The sequence below is a fragment of the Misgurnus anguillicaudatus genome, chromosome 21 (assembly GCF_027580225.2).
Source record: "Misgurnus anguillicaudatus chromosome 21, ASM2758022v2, whole genome shotgun sequence".
Lineage (NCBI taxonomy): Eukaryota > Metazoa > Chordata > Actinopteri > Cypriniformes > Cobitidae > Misgurnus > Misgurnus anguillicaudatus.
This window is the reverse complement of record NC_073357.2, coordinates 35,625,428-35,643,926: the sequence shown is the minus strand read 5'-3', so window position 1 is coordinate 35,643,926 and position 18,499 is coordinate 35,625,428. Positions and strand designations below refer to the sequence as shown.

The 18,499-nt window shown below is 34.8% G+C and overlaps 3 protein-coding genes across 3 annotated transcripts; 1 reads left to right on the top strand and 2 right to left on the bottom strand.

Moving 5' to 3' along the window:
- Window positions 1-2,742: 2,742 nt before the first annotated feature.
- On the bottom strand, window positions 2,743-4,870 carry LOC129444525 (chymotrypsin A). The gene is made up of 8 exons (XM_073859028.1): window positions 4,712-4,870; window positions 4,494-4,597; window positions 4,324-4,403; window positions 4,074-4,152; window positions 3,784-3,968; window positions 3,446-3,574; window positions 3,114-3,280; window positions 2,743-2,966 (listed from the first exon to the last, which is right to left on the bottom strand). Exons 1-7 carry the CDS (start codon window positions 4,761-4,763, stop codon window positions 3,118-3,120), a joined length of 792 nt encoding a protein of 263 aa, XP_073715129.1. The 5' UTR covers window positions 4,764-4,870; the 3' UTR covers window positions 2,743-2,966; window positions 3,114-3,117.
- Window positions 4,871-7,904: 3,034 nt separating this feature from the next.
- LOC129444547 (chymotrypsin A) lies at window positions 7,905-9,851 on the bottom strand. The gene is made up of 7 exons (XM_055205281.2): window positions 9,694-9,851; window positions 9,477-9,580; window positions 9,289-9,368; window positions 9,071-9,149; window positions 8,790-8,970; window positions 8,320-8,453; window positions 7,905-8,241 (listed from the first exon to the last, which is right to left on the bottom strand). Exons 1-7 carry the CDS (start codon window positions 9,743-9,745, stop codon window positions 8,080-8,082), a joined length of 792 nt encoding a protein of 263 aa, XP_055061256.2. The 5' UTR covers window positions 9,746-9,851; the 3' UTR covers window positions 7,905-8,079.
- Window positions 9,852-11,912: 2,061 nt separating this feature from the next.
- Window positions 11,913-14,193, top strand: ctrb.3 (chymotrypsinogen B, tandem duplicate 3). Its single transcript, XM_055205235.2, has 7 exons — window positions 11,913-12,067; window positions 12,258-12,361; window positions 12,477-12,556; window positions 12,902-12,986; window positions 13,092-13,272; window positions 13,573-13,706; window positions 13,844-14,193. The coding sequence occupies exons 1-7, from the start codon at window positions 12,016-12,018 to the stop codon at window positions 14,003-14,005; spliced, it is 798 nt and encodes a 265-aa protein (XP_055061210.2). The 5' UTR covers window positions 11,913-12,015; the 3' UTR covers window positions 14,006-14,193.
- Window positions 14,194-18,499: the final 4,306 nt, after the last annotated feature.

Sequence of the window (18,499 nt, the reverse complement as noted above, 5' to 3'; positions counted from 1 at the left end):
GTAAATCCAAGTTGATTATACTTAAAAATTGATGTGCAAAAATGTACATTGTGCAACCATGCTGGGAACTGTAGTCTTCTTAACCTATCGTGTTTAATTAACTTTTTTCAATTATGTTAAATTGACAAATATTAAAATCATTTCTTGTTAGTTTGAATCAAAACCTAAATATTTTTTTGTCAGCTCATCAGAGACTTACACAATACAGTTTTTTACGATTGCTATGACACTTTTTTCAATACTTTTAACAAATTTTCTAAACTCTTAACGCACCAACACACCTAAAACACACAACTGGCAAAACAATTAATTTTATCCTCAAAATCACACATTGTAAACTAAACTCTTACACTGTTTACAAAAACACTGTAAATATGTTTCAGAATCAACTAGTTATACCAGATCACCAACACATGTTCTCTTACAACAAAAACATTTAGTCAATCATAACACAATGTCATGAAAAACACAAACATAAGGTGGAAAAACAAAAACTGCATACGTTTATGTGTAAGTCTGTCCTTATAGACTGTAGTAGATTATAGATTATAGGTTATAGAGTTTTTTTGAAAACTTTTTATATTTTTGTTTAGTTGGGTTTAGTAAATGCATGTATTATGTTTGTTTTGCTGCAGCAATTCAAGACAAAAATGAATCATCCATCTTAGAGTATGTTTTATAAAAAAAGTAGACATAATTGTTGCAGTAAAGGACTGCAACAGGACATTACTGCAAGATATTCAATATTACTTACATTTACAGTAAAAAAGTAAAAATAAACAAATACAAACAGAAAAAGCCACTGAAGAATAAAGCAAAAAAGAAAATCTCATCATCTAATCTATTGCGTTTCTATTTGGCCACATGTTCTCATTCACATTACACCTGATTTTCTCTGGCAAGGCATCTTGTGAAGAACATTTTGCCATGTCTTATCCACTTCTGACAGTGTTCAGGTGTGATGTCTGGGAATGCACCATCTATTGCATCCAGGTGGGACTGGAGGAAAATCTTCCCCTTGACCTGGTGGTCTTCAGTTGACTTGTGCAGCCATATATCTTATTTTTTGTGTTGCTCATATTGTTCCTTTTCCACACAAGATGGACCTAAAGAGGCCGTCCTTTACACTATTGTATACTATATAGTCATGCAATTGAAAGAACCTGAGTGTGTTTCCTAGGTGGGAATCAGCTGTGATTTATATATTTGCATTGGTACAATAAGTTGTTTTTCAATCCCAATGGAATAAAATACAGGGGATATATTTATGTTTCAATTCATCATATAAACAGCTGTTTACTTTGACTATAAGTGAGGTTTAGCACATGATGTTATCTATTTTGACATGCTGTGTGAAAGCATTTGTAAATTTGACATTTAAAATCTATTGTTTTGGTCTTGTTTGAGCTTGTCTGTAAAAGAAGTTAAAGCATCTTAAATTTTTGTTAATTGTATGCATTTTGTGTTAAACCAACAAGAAATGTGTTAATAGTATAGCTTACATAGGTGGATGTAGTGCTAACTGTGTTAAGAGTTTTGAAAACTTGTTAAAAGTATTGAAAAATCTGTCATAGCAATTGTAAAAAACTGTAATGTTGAGACGAAAATAAATAGTGAAATTATTCCTTTAAGTGGCGCTTAAGAGACAACTATTTTAAAATTAACAATTAAATTAACTCAAAATGAAAATTATGTCAAAGGAATTTACACATTTAAGTTAGTATGTTTTTCATGAAATTAAGTTTACACTATTTAATCTTTTTAACTATTTCGAACTTTCGGGTTTACAGAAGTGCTGTAAGGATTTAATGTTTTAGGAATCATTGCATATAATGGGTCAGTGCTGATATGATGTCATATGTGATGGATACAGTGATTATAAAAACACTTTAGGGCAGATTCATAGTGAATTATTGGGATGTTTATAGCTCTTTGAGTCTTACTCACTTATTTACACAACAACAAGTTATATTTATCAACAAGTTGTTCATAAATAACAGGATTTTCTTAAAGTAAACTTCAAATCATGAAAATAAATTTCTTATTATTTTTGGATAAAACCTAATCTATTCAAATTTAAAAAACAAAAGTCCATGGTGTGTATTACTGTAAGAATAATTTTTCATTATTCTGTAGCATTTATTAAGATAATTTAATTTATTATTAAATTAAAATATTGAATAAATTACAAATCTGTCCCAACTATTTTTCTGGCACAGTAATTTTTTACCTTTTGGGGACATATTTTGGGGGAAAAAACGTTTTAATCACGTGAAACTAGGGGTTGGGTTAGAGAAAGTGTGTGTGTGTGTGTGTGTGTGTGTGTGTGTGTGTGTGTGTGTGTGTGTGTGTGTGTGTGTGTGTACCTGGTAATTATCATGTTGTGGGGACAATTGGTAAAAGATAGGAATACCAGTGTTTTTGTGACCTTGTGGGGACATTTTGATGTCCCCATGAGAAAACAAGCTTATAAATCAAACAAAGTGATGTTTCTTGAAAATGTGAAGTAGCAGAAGGGTTTCTGTGATGGTTGTGGTTAGGGAATGGGGTAGGTTAGGGGAATAGAATATACAGTTTGTATGGCATGAAATGCATTACGTCTATGGAATGAACATGGAAACCAGAATGTGTGTGTGTACGCGTGCGCGTGTGGGCACGTGCGTGCGCGTCTGTGCGTGTAGTTAAATTCTAAGTGAATAAAATCATTACAGCATGTACATAAAACAAGCATGGAGGTAAATGTTCTTTATTGATTTTCTTTATTGATTTACTTTATGTAAGAAATGTATGAACCAAAATGGCTGCCTTAGTTAGCAGCAATAGTCTGGTCAATCCAGCCATTGAGTTTAGTGACACGAGCACACTCCAGACATGCTGGTTCAGCAGGTGCTGCTGCCCTGACACAATTCAAACCAGAGTCCAGGTGTCACCCTTCTGATGAAGACCAAAGGGCCAACATGATCACCCTAAAACAATTAGTCAGAAATTTAGAAATATATTTTAGAACAAATATACAGAATATCACCTATTTCTTTATCAACAGATCTTTATCCAGGAAAGTGAAAGCAAAAGTGAGGACATATTTTTACTACTGAGAAAAATTAAAATAGTACCAATTTAGTTTGAAGCAATGGTCTGGTCAATCCAATCACGGAGCTTGGTGACACGGGCATATACTGCAGGAGTAGAGGTTGAACAGGTGCTGCTACCCCATGAAACGATACCAACCAGGGTCCAGGCGTCATCCTTCTGACAGACCAGAGGACCACCAGAATCACCCTGAAACACACATAAGAGAGTTTGTAATCAGTAAGCATACTGTTAAAAATGTGATTAATGTAAGTAACAGATGAAACAAAAGCAAGGAATGCTATAATAAAATTTATAGCCTTTATTAAGATGATTTATAGTTTCTAGTAGTTCGTTAATTTGGGGCAGCTCACCCATGCAAGAAGAAGCACCAGCGGCACCAGCACAGATCATCACATCAGTGATTTTGTTTCCCCAGAAACGCTGGCAGTCATCATTGGTAAGCAGAGGCAGAGTGGCCTGCTGGAGGCGAGGAGGGGTAGTGCTAGCTGAAACGCAATGAAAGATTAGAAAACACATTTCAATAAACATACAGTGGAAAATGAATCAGTCAAGAGAATGGGGCATAGTAGAGTAGATGATCATCTATTTGGTTTGACTTTCTTACACATTTAAACTAAGAACATGATGACACAAGCAACATAATTACATTGAAAATGGAACTGAAACATCATAATATTGTAAAAAATGAACCTAGAGTTGTATCTGGTCAGGCCCCATCCAGTGGTCACACATTTCATTCCTCCTGGAAAGTTGTCGCTTGTTTCAGCAAGGCACACAGGAGACACCTGCATGCTGAGCTTAGCAGGGGTGGCCAACTTGATCAAAGTGATGTCATTGCTGATGGTGAAACTGTTGTAGTTAGGATGCTTGAAGACCTTTGACAAAGAAAATATAGACAACTTAGCAATCATGTATTTATGCATCTACAGTATTCATCCACTTCAAATTTCCTTGATACAATTATAATGAGAGATGCACACCTTGCCAACAGTCATGGTCTGAATGGGCTCAGAGTTGGAGGAACGGTCATGCTCACCCAGGATGACGCGATGAGAGGTCCTATAACCAAAATATCCCCATTAACTCTAGAAGCAGGTCAGTATAAATATCAAAATATTATTCAGTATTTCTGTAATCTATTGTTATACAGTAACTGATATAATTCAATATTAATTACCTTTCACAATAGTTTTTTTAGTGTATTAGGTTTGCTCTTGAATGCTGTGTTACCTCACATCACAATGAGCAGCTGTCACAACCCAATATTCACTGATCAAGGAACCACCACAGAAGTGCCAGCCAGAGTAATCCTGTAACAAACATAATGTGAATTTACAAATGATCATTATAGACTGATTGTCACAAGACCCTTTAAGATGGCCGATGATGTTAATTTTTACCTGCAGAGACACCTGCCAGGGCCAAGAGTGTGGCACTGCCTCCTCACCATTTACAATCCTGGAGTAGCCAGTGATGACAGGTGAGATGGCAGGATTGCCACAGCCTGGAGGAGAAAAGTAATTTCAGATCATTTTTCAATGAATGACTGAAATATTCATTAGGAAAAACTTAAATGCAGGTATTAAAGTGTCTTGCTATAGGAACGAGAGGATCATACCATAGGCTGTACTGATGAAGGCAAGACAGGAGAGGATCCAGAGGAAGGCCATTGCTGGAGTTAAAGCATGCCTGCTAATGTGGGGTCTTTTATACCCAATCCCCAAATAATATTCTGGACTTTTTATCTTAACCACTCTGGGAGATTGTACACCTTGCAAAAGTTATTTTTACCCTGCAGATAAGGCTCCATCTGCACTCTAGTTTCAGACATTCATTTCCAAGACTGCATGCAATTAATTCTGCTTCACGTAGAATGTCATTCTATTTAAAATGATTCAAAATTCTTTCTATATTGTAGAATATATGGACATCTGTGTTTACATTGTGTTAGTCAATGTATCAGATGTGAAAGCCTGACACGTCAATGCTAATGGAAATAGTTGATAATAAGTGTTGACTGGAAATGACCTTGACATAATGTACTTCACATACCCCTACGGTGGCTGATATTTCATATAATATTTTTTTAAAATAAGAGAGTGTTGAAATAGATGTACGTTTTATTAGAAAATGTTCTAATTCACATTTGTCTCGCTCCATATATTTTAATTGCAGTAGCCCTGAACACCCTTTCTATATTCATTCATACTGATAAACACATGGTTCCATTTACAAGTCCTCTACATCAACATCTGCATCAATTCCCAGGACATGAAAATGTTCACAGGCCACCACTTGCTTATATGAAAAACACTAAAAATGTACATAATCACATTTTGCACATTGCAAATGGAATTGCAAATTGCAGTATTCTTCAGACTGACATTACCAACTGATGTATCCCTCGAAATAACTCATTTTATCTGTTTTGCTATTTGAGACATCAACCATCTCCCCAATTCTTTCAGAGAGCATAAGCAATTTTATTTTACATGTATTAATTTATCAATGAATGTATTAGAAGCAACAGCATGATATGGACACAATGAAAACCTAGATAAGTTGGCAGAACTTGCCAACTGATTGCCTTCACTTTTGTAAGTTTTTTTTATGTAAGTCAACTCAAAAATTGTTAACTAATGTGATGTTAAATTTTCATGAACTTTTGACATTCGGATGATGACAACTGTCATTAAGTGCAATTTGTTTAATTATGTCATTTTTGGTGCAAAGATGACATTGTTTGAGATGTTGAGATGTCTTTGTTATGACAACTTGACATTAACCAATACATCATAACTTGTCATGACAACTTGACATTACCAAGACAACATAACTGGCCACTTTTTAACAGTGATACAATTTTTTTGTGTTAATACTCTGTCATATAGTTTTATAACAGTGTTATGAATATTTTTCTTGACCTCAACTGGTACAAATATAATTTGTCATTAAAAATAAATACTCTGTCATATAGTTTTATAACAACATCATGAATATTCTTCAGTTCATAATGTTTTATTTAAGTTTCCTTCATGTGTTTAACAAGTAAAATCAATAATTCAATAATAATAATAATAATAATAATGATTAAAATTGTATTTTAAATGATATTTTATTGCATTTGGAGACCAAATCACTTAAAATGAAATGAAAACAATACAATGTAGAACCCTCTGTTTGAGGAAGAACAAGTTCTGTTAGTTGTCAGTTTTTTATGTATTGTGCACGTAGATAAAGTTAAGTATAGTCTTTTGATGTGTCTCTTGCATTTTGTTAAGGTATTTAAAATTATTTGACATATAGTATCAACACTTAATAAAATTTGAATGACAGTTTAATGTATTGTTAACCCATAAAGCTTCTTAAGTTTGATAATTATTCTGCTATGACATGTTTATGTCGAGTTGTGATGTATTGGTTTATGTCTAAATTTCATAACAAGACATCTCAAGCAATGTCATCTTTGCATCAAAAATGAACAAATGGCACTTAATGACAGTTAATAAAATATTAATATTTATTAATAAATATGCATAAAATCATCTTCATGTTCATGACACGTGTCATGTCATGATTATGAAGGTGTCATGTCAGTCGCATGAACACCCCTTAAAGTAAAGTGTAACCTTTTTGGGTTTCCTTTATAATGTTTTCTCCTAAAACAAAAGTAAAGCACATTGATTTATGAAACTCACAATGAGCAATTTGAGATCTCAGTACCAGCCGTCATCACTTATTGGTACAAAAAAAGTTAAGCTAACTCAACCTTATTTTAAGTTACAGCAACTCATCACTAGTCAAGATAAAAACATAAACATTGAAATGACTTATTACAAATAGTTAATTCAAAATCATTAGTTACATTAACATTAGAAGTGCTGAATTTAGCGTTTTACTCACTAACAATTTTGGGCCCTATAAAAAATATAAAGTTGGGCCTCTTACCACACTCATTTTGCACCAAACATATAAGCCAACTTAGCTCAAAATCTTTGTTTGCAATTTAATACTGACCTATTACTTTTTGCTATTGCTTAGGTATCAGTATTACATCAGAGACCTACTATAGCTGTAGCTAGCAGATGTTTATTGTGCAAATGTAAATGTAATAAAATATTTAATAAAAATCAAATATTCAGAGAAAATGCAACATTCTTATGTTCTATGGTGTGAATGAACCTTAACACAAAAACATTTAGCTTCATACACTGTAGATAGTTATAAACCTGCCTGTGAAACCCCATTTAAAGTATTTATTTGTTGTTTACTGTTTTCTACATAAAATCATCATATATAATGTAAAGGGCATTCTGTGGAAAATGATATTATAATGAATGAGGAAGATTATGTCAGAGAAAGAAATCAAAGTAAAATGAGTGCTTGAAATCAAACTGTGATGCTCTTTATCTGATTACCTCTTCCTCAACTGGGAGAGGAGTTGGGAAACTTCCTGGGAAAGAGTGGATAAGTGCCAGCGTTGCATGTGTAGGAGTCCGCTAGCAGTTTACTAGTTTGCTAACAGGGTATTCCTATATGGAGCAAAATTGCTGAAACGTAACCTACTTAATATTGAATAGAGGTAATGGTTGGCTATGCAACTGACGCTAAAATTACAGCAACATTACTTATTTACACTTAAAACGTTAAGTTTTAAGTAAATAACAGGGTTTTTTGAACTTCAAGTATTATGAGAATAAAAATCTTCTTTTTATTTAAGATAAAACCTAAAGAATAATTTGTCACTATTCTGTAGAAATTAATGAGAGAACAGACTAATTTATTTGGTTTAAACTAAAATGTTGAAAAAATGCATTTTAAAAAAAAGTTTATTTGTCTGGCACAGAATTTTCACCTTGTGCAGGCCTCTCAAAGCCTTTGTGAATAAAATCATTAACATTTAAAAAACAAGCATAGGTAGATTTTTTATTGTTTTTCTTTATTGATTAACTTTATGTCTGAAATGTATCAACCACAACAGCTCGCTTAGTTAGCAGCAATGGTCTGGTCAACCCAGGCACGGAGTTTGGTGACACGAGCATACACTCCAGGCGAGCTGGTTGAGCAGGTGCTGCTGCCCCATGACACGATACCAACCAAAGTCCAGGCGCCATCCTTCTGACAGACCAGAGGACCACCAGAATCACCCTGAAACAACAACAATGAGTCAGAAATTTAAGGTGAAGAACAGAATGCTAAAACAGAAAAGTAAACTGTGAGACTTACCATGCAAGAAGAGGCACCAGAGGCACCAGCACAGATCATAAGGTCAGTAATGTTGGTACCCCAGAAACGCTTGCAGTCATCGTTGGTGAGCAGAGGCAGACTGGCCTGCTGGAGCAGAGCAGGGGTATCAGGGGCTGAAATGCAAAGATAGATTATGTTTTACATGATACATAAAGACTATTGCTGCTAGGGATTACAGTAAGGTAACTTAAATGTTTGGGTTATATTGAAATGTCATGCATTATGAGTGCTGGCGCAAAGCATGAGTCTGAAGTACAGAAATTCTATGAAAGATTGGAAGTAAGAGCTCTACAAGGAAACTGAATCTACTTTAAATAGTTGGTTTATGGTTGTATATGTGAAAATATGGTTTAAGTGGAAAATAAATATTAGAATAAAACACATTATAATGTGCTTCAAATCACAAAAGTTTTGTATTTTTGTATGCTGTGAGAATAAAATGAATCTACCATTGTATCTGGTCAGGCCCCATCCAGATGTCACACACTTCATTCCTCCGGGGAAGTTGTCGTTTGTTTCAGCAAGGCACACGGGAGACACCTGCATGCTGAGCTGAGCAGGGGTAGCCAACTTGATGAGAGTGATGTCATTGTTGATGGTGAAGCTGTTGTAGTTAGGATGCTTGAAGACCTTTGAGTAAACAATTTCAAGAACTAAGCATTTGAATTTAAAAGCCATTCTGGGACAGAATTCCTGTTCTGTTTAGAAAAATAAGTATAAATTTTTTTACCTTGCCAACAGCCATGACCTGAATGGCCTCAGCATTGGAAGAACGATCATGCTCACCCAGGATGACACGATGAGAGGTCCTATTAAAAAATGTTTTATAGAAATCATTAGATATTGAACTGAATACTGCACTTGTCCTGTAATGAAATGTGGCATAATAATAATAAAGAGCCTGTAGGTTTATGAGGGCATTATAATTTGAATGCTGTCTTACAGTACCTTGGATTGCAATGAGCAGCAGTCACAACCCACATCTCACTGATCAGGGAGCCACCACAGAAATGGAAGCCAGTAGAGTCCTTATTAAAAACATGACTTTTATTTAGTTATTAGCTATTAGTTATTCCTAACTCATGCAACATTCTATTATACACATGTCATTGGCAAATAAAGATGTCTGATTGTACCTGCAAAGACACCTGCCAGGGCCATGAGTGTGGCACTGCCTCCTCTCCATTCACAATCCTGGAGTAACCGGTGATGACAGGGGTGATGGCAGGAACACCACAGCCTTAAAAATATAAATAATTATTGGCTGAACTTTTGATATCAATTTAAACGCATTCTTCATTCAACTGACCTCAAACGTAGCATGTTACAGATTAAAACTTAAGACCAACATACCATAGGCTGCCCCGATGAAAGCAAGACACGACAGGATCCACAAGAAGGCCATTTCTGAGCTGAGATCTTTGAAATGTCACACCAACTCTTGGGGCTTTTATATACCAGACAACTTTCTGTATATTTGCTTCAGTTGCAAAATACTGTGGCTATGAACGTGCATGTACTGTGTGAACTTGTCACCTGCTCATGTTTGTAATCTCAATCTCTTGCGATAAAATTGAATATAGAGGAAAATTTCCATGTTTAAAAGTGGAAAATTCTGATAGTCATGAGTTCATGACCAGAAAAAAAGGGAACAAGAAAACATAAAATAACTAGCATTTGCAATTCATTTTTACTGTACTTTATGCACTGTATATTGTATGTTGCCACTGCAGTTGTAAATACTGTTACTGATAAAACATTTATTTTTAATAATAATATGTTCATGTATCCAAAAAAAGAAGATTAGATTTGCTGTGACACACAAATGGTGTTTTGTAATTGAATTAATAATTTTATGCTAGCTAAAACATAAAAAAGTTATGCTCATTCCTTTTGTCGGATAATGTACTTGTTTATTTAAAAAACAGACAAATGAAATGTTAACATATCAGTTATAAGTTGTCTGCTTATAATGATTAATACTGTATAAAAAGATAAAGAAAAAATTGTAAAACTTTACATTAGGGTTGCTTTGTAAAATATTTAGGTAAGTATTATTAACTTATCAATTAATGAAGAGTTTATGGAGAGTTTTATACATCACCTACATCAAAAATAAGACAATACTCTGGACAAGTACTATATGTTCATCAAATACTTTAATATTGACTAAGTAGGGCCATGTTAAAGATTGAAATTAAAGTGAAATCTTTCAAGGATAGGGTCACAAAAAAATCAAATATTTAATATCAAGAGTTTGTGACACGTTGCCATGTAAATTTGTGAGTTTTTTCCGTGACACTGACACGTTTTTCCGCCTTTTGCGTGAACATGTCACTGTTTACTTGTCACTGTCACGTGTTGGTTGCTCAACTTTTTTGTCCTAATTTCTTACCATTGTAGCTTCGGTTTAGGGCAGTGCTTCTCAATTATTGTCTGTCACGCCCCCCCTAGGAAGAAGTAAACATTTCGCGCCCCCCAACTCTCCGCTGCGACTGTAAATAGTATAATTTGTCTATAAAATTACACATCTGCAAAACATTGTATCCTTATTAACATTGAGAAAACACAAAAAGAAAACACAAAAAAAGAAATATCGATCAACTTACAACAAAGAATAACTTTATTAACATTGTTTTTTAGTCTGTAACAGAAAAGACTTAAAATGCATCAATTTGCCTGAAATAAAAAAAATCAATCCTTATTTAAAGTATAATATTTTTTGACCATTTGATACTGAAAAATTAAATTAAATATAATCAATAAATAATAATAAAAAACACAAGCGGCTTATCAGCGTGATTGGGGTGTAATGTCTTTAAGTGACGGTGCAAAAAAATCACTTCCTGAAAAAGTATTTTCCCCGGGGTCTCGCGCGCCCCCCCTGGTGTCGCTTCGAGCCCCCCCTGGGGGTCCCGCCCCACTATTTGAGAAGCACTGGTTTAGGGTTAGATTTACACGCTCTACAAATCGCTGGGTTATTTTTGACCCATTATAATGGGTAAATGTTGGACAGAACACGTGTTGGGTAAAAAATGACCCAATGTTGGGTTGTTGTTATGCAACCATGGGGTATAATAACCCAGCAGTTGGGTTAAAATAGCCCAGCATTGGTAAATTTTTGGCCCATCATGTGTTCTGTCCAATATTTACCCATTATGGGTGGAGAATAACCCAGCCATTTTTAGAGTGCATAAAATGACATCCTTACCCAAACCCTAGCCAGGCGACAATGGTTTAAAAATCATAAAATATAAAAAAATCATGAAAAAAGGTATAAACCAATACTTAAAGTGACTTCCTAACGCAAACCCCAAATCTAACCCTAAACCGAAGCGTCAACGGTTTGAAAATAGGACCAAACAGTTGAGTAACAAATACGTGACAATGACACGTAATCATAAATATGTGACATGTTCACTCAAAACGGCGGAAAAATGTGTCAGTGTCACGGAAAAGACTCAAAAATTTACGTCACTATAGGTACGTAATTTTGTGATACAGGGTTGCAACTTATGCTAAGATACAGTGGTGAGAAAAGTAGGATTGTGCACAGGTGACAAGCAGCTGTGCAGACTACGAGAATTAATTTTTCGCCACACCTGCTCCTCGTGTCATCACTGGTAAGGGTTAAATAGGGCTTACTGCTGTAAATAAGACAGGGTTTTTTCCAAAATGTCTTTCTTGTGGCTGTTGTCCTGCTTTGCCTTCCTTGGTGCAGCCTATGGTGAGAAAATATTCTTAGATTTCATTTCCATTTTTTTATTAAATGAAAATAGTTCAGTTAAATTTTTATATTTTATTTATATAATGATATTCACAGTTTCTTAGATGCTTGTGTAAACTTCCTATCATTTGTGTCATTTAAAGTATTTTTTGCATCCATTCTTATCCCTGTTCACCTCTTTTGTTTTCAGGCTGTGGCGTTCCTGCCATTTCCCCTGTTGTCAGTGGCTATTCTCGCATTGTAAATGGTGAGGAAGCAATGCCTCATTCCTGGCCATGGCAGGTGTCTCTGCAGGTACTGTGACAGCTAACAATGTTTCACATCAGTGTTGACATCAACCTGCAAATTACTACACACCTAAAATAATCATTTGTGACTAGTATTGTTTTTTGTCGGTTTCAATTTGCAGGACATCTTTGGCTGGCACTTCTGTGGTGGGTCTTTGATCAATGAGAATTGGGTGGTGACTGCTGCTCACTGCAGTGTGAGGTAAAATTAAATCATATTATTTAATTCACATATGTGTAGGATTAAATATATATCCCTACATTTACTTCTTCACTATTTCTGCCAAGTATTATGCTCTATATGATGTATACTATTTAACATTCTTTTCTTTTACGGCATCATCTACTTTCTATGATTTGATGTATACCAGAATATTTTTTGTCTGTTGCCACATTCTCAGTATTGCAAAAATTCATCTGCAATAAATATTCTGGACAAAGATAGTATCTCTCAGATTTATTTTCCTTAGTCCAACACAGTGGAGCCATTACATTATGTATGAATAAAAATGGTATAGATTACATAACTTCTGGGACTCTTCTGCAGAACCAGTCACCGTGTGATCCTGGGAGAGCACAACAAAGCAAGCTCTCAGACTGAGGAAGCTATACAAACTATGAAAGTGGCGAAAGTGAGAACAAAATATTATTGGCTTTGTTTTGGTTGACAAATATATTTACTTACTTATGTGTTTTTAAAAAATCTGGTATTTATAAAGCAATTATGTGAATTATAGGTGTTCACCCACCCTGAGTGGGACCCTAATACCATCAACAATGACATTGCATTGGTGAAGCTGGCTTCCCCCGCTTCCCTGGTCGATCACGTCTCCCCTGTCTGTCTTGCTGAAACTTCTGATGTATTTGCTCCTGGCATGACCTGTGTGACGAGTGGTTGGGGTGTCACCAGATACAATGGTATCTCTACTTAATACTTTGGTTTTAGATTAAAAGAAACAGGTTCACAAACAAGATCATATAAAGGCATATGCAGAGGTTGAACGCTTACTTACATTTATATATTTCTAATGTAAGTTATAATTTAAGTGCTAAAATGTGCAATTCAATTAAGCCTTGTAACTAATTTTATACACATACAGCACCAAAACATCCTTATATTGTGGTTATTTCAGGTCAGATCAGATGTCTAATTAAATACAAGTGACAGATATTACATATATTAACTCTTTATTGCTCTTTCTCTCTGTTTTGCCATAGCTTTGTTTACTCCAAATGAGCTCCAGCAGGTTGCCCTGCCCCTGTTGTCTAATGAAGACTGCAAAAACTACTGGGGAAGCAACATCAGTGATGTCATGATCTGTGCGGGTGCAGCTGGTGCCTCCTCTTGCATGGTATGACTCTCTACCTCTATCTCTTAACTCTATAAAGTGTCAATATTTAAATTTAATATATTCAACATTTTTATTTTCTAATTAATAGAATGTTAACATTGAAAGAATATCCCTCTCTCTCTTTCCAATCTGTTTAGGGTGACTCTGGTGGTCCTCTGGTGTGTCAGAAGGATGGCGCATGGACACTGGTTGGTATTGTGTCCTGGGGAAGTAGTCGCTGTGACACCACTATCCCTGGTGTGTATGCCCGTGTCACAGAGCTCCGTGACTGGGTGGACCAGATTCTGGCTTCCAATTAAAACCACAAGACTATTTCATAAAAAAGAATCATATGTAAAGATTAAACTTTTGATACTAATACATTTTAAGAGTGTTCACCCCAAAATGAAAATTATGTTATCATTTACTCATGCTCATGTTGTTACACACCCATATGCCATGCAAATTGTATTAATTGAAGAATTAAACTTTACTGGAAACTTTTTAACTCAGTTTGTTATTTTGGTCATTATTATTGTATTATTGTGGTTTTAAAAACAAACAATACCAAGTCTGTGTCTTGCCTTTTACTCGTTTTATATGAAATTTCACATGAGTACTGTATGCTCATAAAATTCATTCATTCGTTCATTCATTCATTTTTAATAGATTTTTACCGAAGTGTGTTTTACCTATTACACATCTGTGGCAGATGGGGGCGCTAAAGACTCCGCAGCCTCGTCCCCTCTCAGAATACTGTTGTTTTTGCAGAGGTGGACACTACTTAAGTATTTTAGTTACATTTTCCAATCAACTGTGCTTTATCAGAGTGTTTGTCTTGGGAAAAAAGTACTTTACTTTACTAAAAAATGTTCACTTCATTTTAATAGAATCATACTGTGTATTCCTTTTATATTGCATATTACAATTGATTTAATTACATAAAATTTTTTTGTACTTTTTTACTTTTCTTTGGTTCGAAAGTACTTTTTACTTAAGCAAAAGTAAAAAAATAATAGATGTTTAATGTACTTAAATATTAAATATAAACCAAAAACTTGTAATGAAATGTATTGGAGTAAAAATTAACAATATAATAATATAAGATAATATGCTTTGGAATGTATGTTTTCCAAAGGAAAACACTGATGAAATACAAATATTTGAAAATGTACTTTTATGAAAAAAGTAAAAAATAAGTGTCCGTGTTTTCTAGTATGCATTCAATGTGGAAAAGCTGGAGTACTGCTCAAAAATTATTTTCTGTGTTTTTTTACTTAAAAGAGCCTCCACTTTAAGTAAAATGTGGTTTATACATCATAAAATGTCTATTGTGCATTCAATTTATTACGGTTTTAGATCTGGCACCTCATCAGTCTGTTAAATATGCAGTTAAACACCATATAGACTTACTGTCTCCATGGCAACATGTCTCAAAGTCATACACAAATGTCAGTTGTTTCAGAGAGATGTCAAAATAGGAAACAGAAGATAAAAGCAAGGGACCAGACTGAAAGGAGAGCTCTCATCTTTTCTCTGTAATGATGCTCAATGCTGTTATAAATACGGTGGAAAGACAGTAAAACAAATTGCATAAAAACACAAACCTTTAAACCACTTGTTATGTTCAAGTAAAAATACATATGATGTGCTAAAAGCCTGGCAGGGTCCTCAGAGAATAAATTCAAGGTGAATGTCACTCTGAATCAAATCCAAGCAATTGAAGCTTCTTTTTTTATAGATTTGCCCATTTCAATCACCTTTGAGTTTTATGTATTCATGCAGGCTAGGGCCAGACCAGAATTGAACATTCAAGATTAGAAGAATAAGATGAATTCATTTCAGACCAGTTTTAAATTCAGTTCTAGACCTTTATCCAATGTTCTTTGAATGACTTCATGTTTATTTTATATGATCAAAGATGAAAGGAGTTGAAGTCAAGGGCTATTGATAACAGATGGATCAACTCAGACTAAAAGACAAATAATGTATCAATTTCCCCAAAGGACTAATCCCAGTATTGAGAGGATCCGGCAGCACGAGTGGTGCACAAGAGATGGTTCTCAACTCTGTTGTGGTAATATTATCTGTGGCTCTGCATAAACATCTTGCACTATAAGGGCCAATAGGAAAATATTTAGTTGTTTCTGTGTTTGAAAAAGGATGTCACAATTAGTTCCTTTTGCGGTAACGAGAATCTGTAACACCCAAATTTTGTTGACATTTGTTGATTATCTTTTATGCAGGGATTGTTTCTTGGATGGTTGCTACAAAAACATTTAACAATGTAACACAAAAGATGTTTAAATTAACAGAGTGAAAAATGTAAGTTAATATTTTTTCAGGCTTGAGTGGAAATCTCCATGCGAGACTTTTTCTGAACTTTGTCCTTGGAAGTCCTTTTGCACAACTTAATTGTGTATTTTGTTTTGTCTTTTTTACAGACTTCCTAGAGTATGGACTAATGTTTAACTTAAATGTGTTAAAAGTAAATAAATAAACTGTAATTAGTGAGAAGGGGTGTAATATTTTTTAAGGCACTTGGCAAATAATTTACTTAAAATATAATAATTTATACTATAATTTGATTGATAATATAGGACGTTGTGTTGTATTGTGTTGTATGTTATATGTGGTGTTGTGTTATATTTTATTATATTATATTTCTTGAATACTCAGTCAATAGATATGTTTGTCATCATTTGGAGAATGACCTTTCACATCATTCACCTTACCCTATTTCAGCTCAATAACAGACTGGGTTCTTTCTCTTTTCCTTTTTTTTACTCTCTTCACTTTGGAAAGGTGCACTTCACTGATCTGAGGTTCTCCCCCACAATAAACCAGGCAGCTTTTATGTGTTTCTTTTGCCTACAGTGGGAAAGAGAAGATCAATATAGGGTATGCCTTGAGAGTGCCAGTCCTCCCGGGACACAGAAGTGTGCTACTGTATACTATGATATCAGTTATACCCATATATACAGTATATATACACTCACCTAAAAGACTATCAGGAACACTTATTTAATTTCTCATTAATGCAATTACCTAATCAACCAATCACATGGCAGTTGCTTCAATGCATTTAGGGGTGTGGTCCTGGTCAAGACATTCTCCTGAACTCCAAACTGAATGTAAGAATGGGAAAGAAAGGAGATTTAAGCAATTTTGAGCATGGCATGGTTATTGGTGCCAGACGGGCCGGTCTACAATCTGCTCAGTTACTGGGATTTTCTCGATCAAGAGCAGCTTCGACTGAAATAACAACACGTTACAACCGAGGTATGCAGCAAAGCATTTGTGAAGCCACAACACGCACAATCCTGAAGCGGATGGAAAAAGAGGCTACAATTTGCACAAGCTCACCAAAATTGGACAGTTGAAAAATGTTGCCTGGTCTGGTAAGTCTCGACTTCTGTTGAGACATTCAGATGGTAGAGTCAGAATTTGGCATAAACAGAATGAGAACATGGATCCATCATGCCTTGTTACCACTGTGCAGGCTGATGGTGGTGGTGTAATGGTGTGGGGAATGTTTTCTTGGCACATTTTAGGCCCCTTAGTGCCAATTGGGCATCATTTAAATGCCACGGCCTACCTGAGCATTGTTTCTGAACATGTCCATCCCTTTATGACCACCATGTACCCATCCTCTGATGGTTACTTCCAGCGGGATAATGCACCATGTCACAAAGCTCAAATCATTTCAAATTGGTTTCTTGAACATGACAATGAGTTCACTGTACTAAAATGGCCCCCACACCAGATATCAACCCAATACATTTCTAAAGAATGCTTTCAGCACCTTATTGAACCAATGCCACGTAGAATTAAGGCAGTTCTGAAGGCGAAAGGGGGTCAAACACAGCATTAGTATGGTGTTCCTAATAATCTTTTAGGTGAGTGTATAAATGTGTGCGTGTGTGTGTGCACGTGTGCGTTTGAGAGAGGGGGGGTTCTTAAGATGGTTTGATACATTTTGCTCTCTCATTTTTGCTGTCTGGAAGAATAATGCAAACACCACAGTCCAGCAGCCTTCATTTTCATAAAGAACACACAGATTTTGCTTTCATATTCTAAAGCCATTTCTGAAGGCTTTCTGATGCTGAAAAAAGAAGACTAATGAATAGCTTCATGCTTGTCTAATTATCTCTCTTATTTTCCGATCTTTATAAAATATTAGACCGAATCCCACATTTAAAGAACTCTGTGTCTGCACAGTCTATATATCAGCAGCTTTGAATTGATCACTCTTGTATTGCAGTATATGAATGTGTATAGATAGTATTCATCAATTTGCCACTTTAAATGTCCTCAAGAAAGGAGTATAGCAATATAGATTAGCTATAGCTTGTTTATTCTCCTGTATCTCCTATACCTTATTCCCTTATTGTGGCCCATTCAAACTTGTTATGAAAGAAATGTATTGTACATAAACGGACAAACTCAACAATTATAGTACAATACAGTTTGTGTTTCGGACCACACACTGAAATAAAAGATACTTTGGACTACTTAATAAAATTACTATAATTTGGGCATCCAGTTTTGTTACATGCAATTTTATCTCAAGTTTTTAGTTCTTTATTCCATAAAATAAATTGTTACCTTTTGAGTTTAGCTAAAGAAAGGTTTTCTTTTAAATTAAATTGGTTCAGTTGGGTCAATACACTTTAGTTGATTAAGATTAAACTAATTTATGTGTAACTTTATTTCTCTTGTTAAGAAAAGGTTTCCTTAAGGATAACAATGAGCTTAATTTTTAAGTAAGGTGTAGAGATATCATAAGGAACAAAAGCGCATGCAGCACAAAC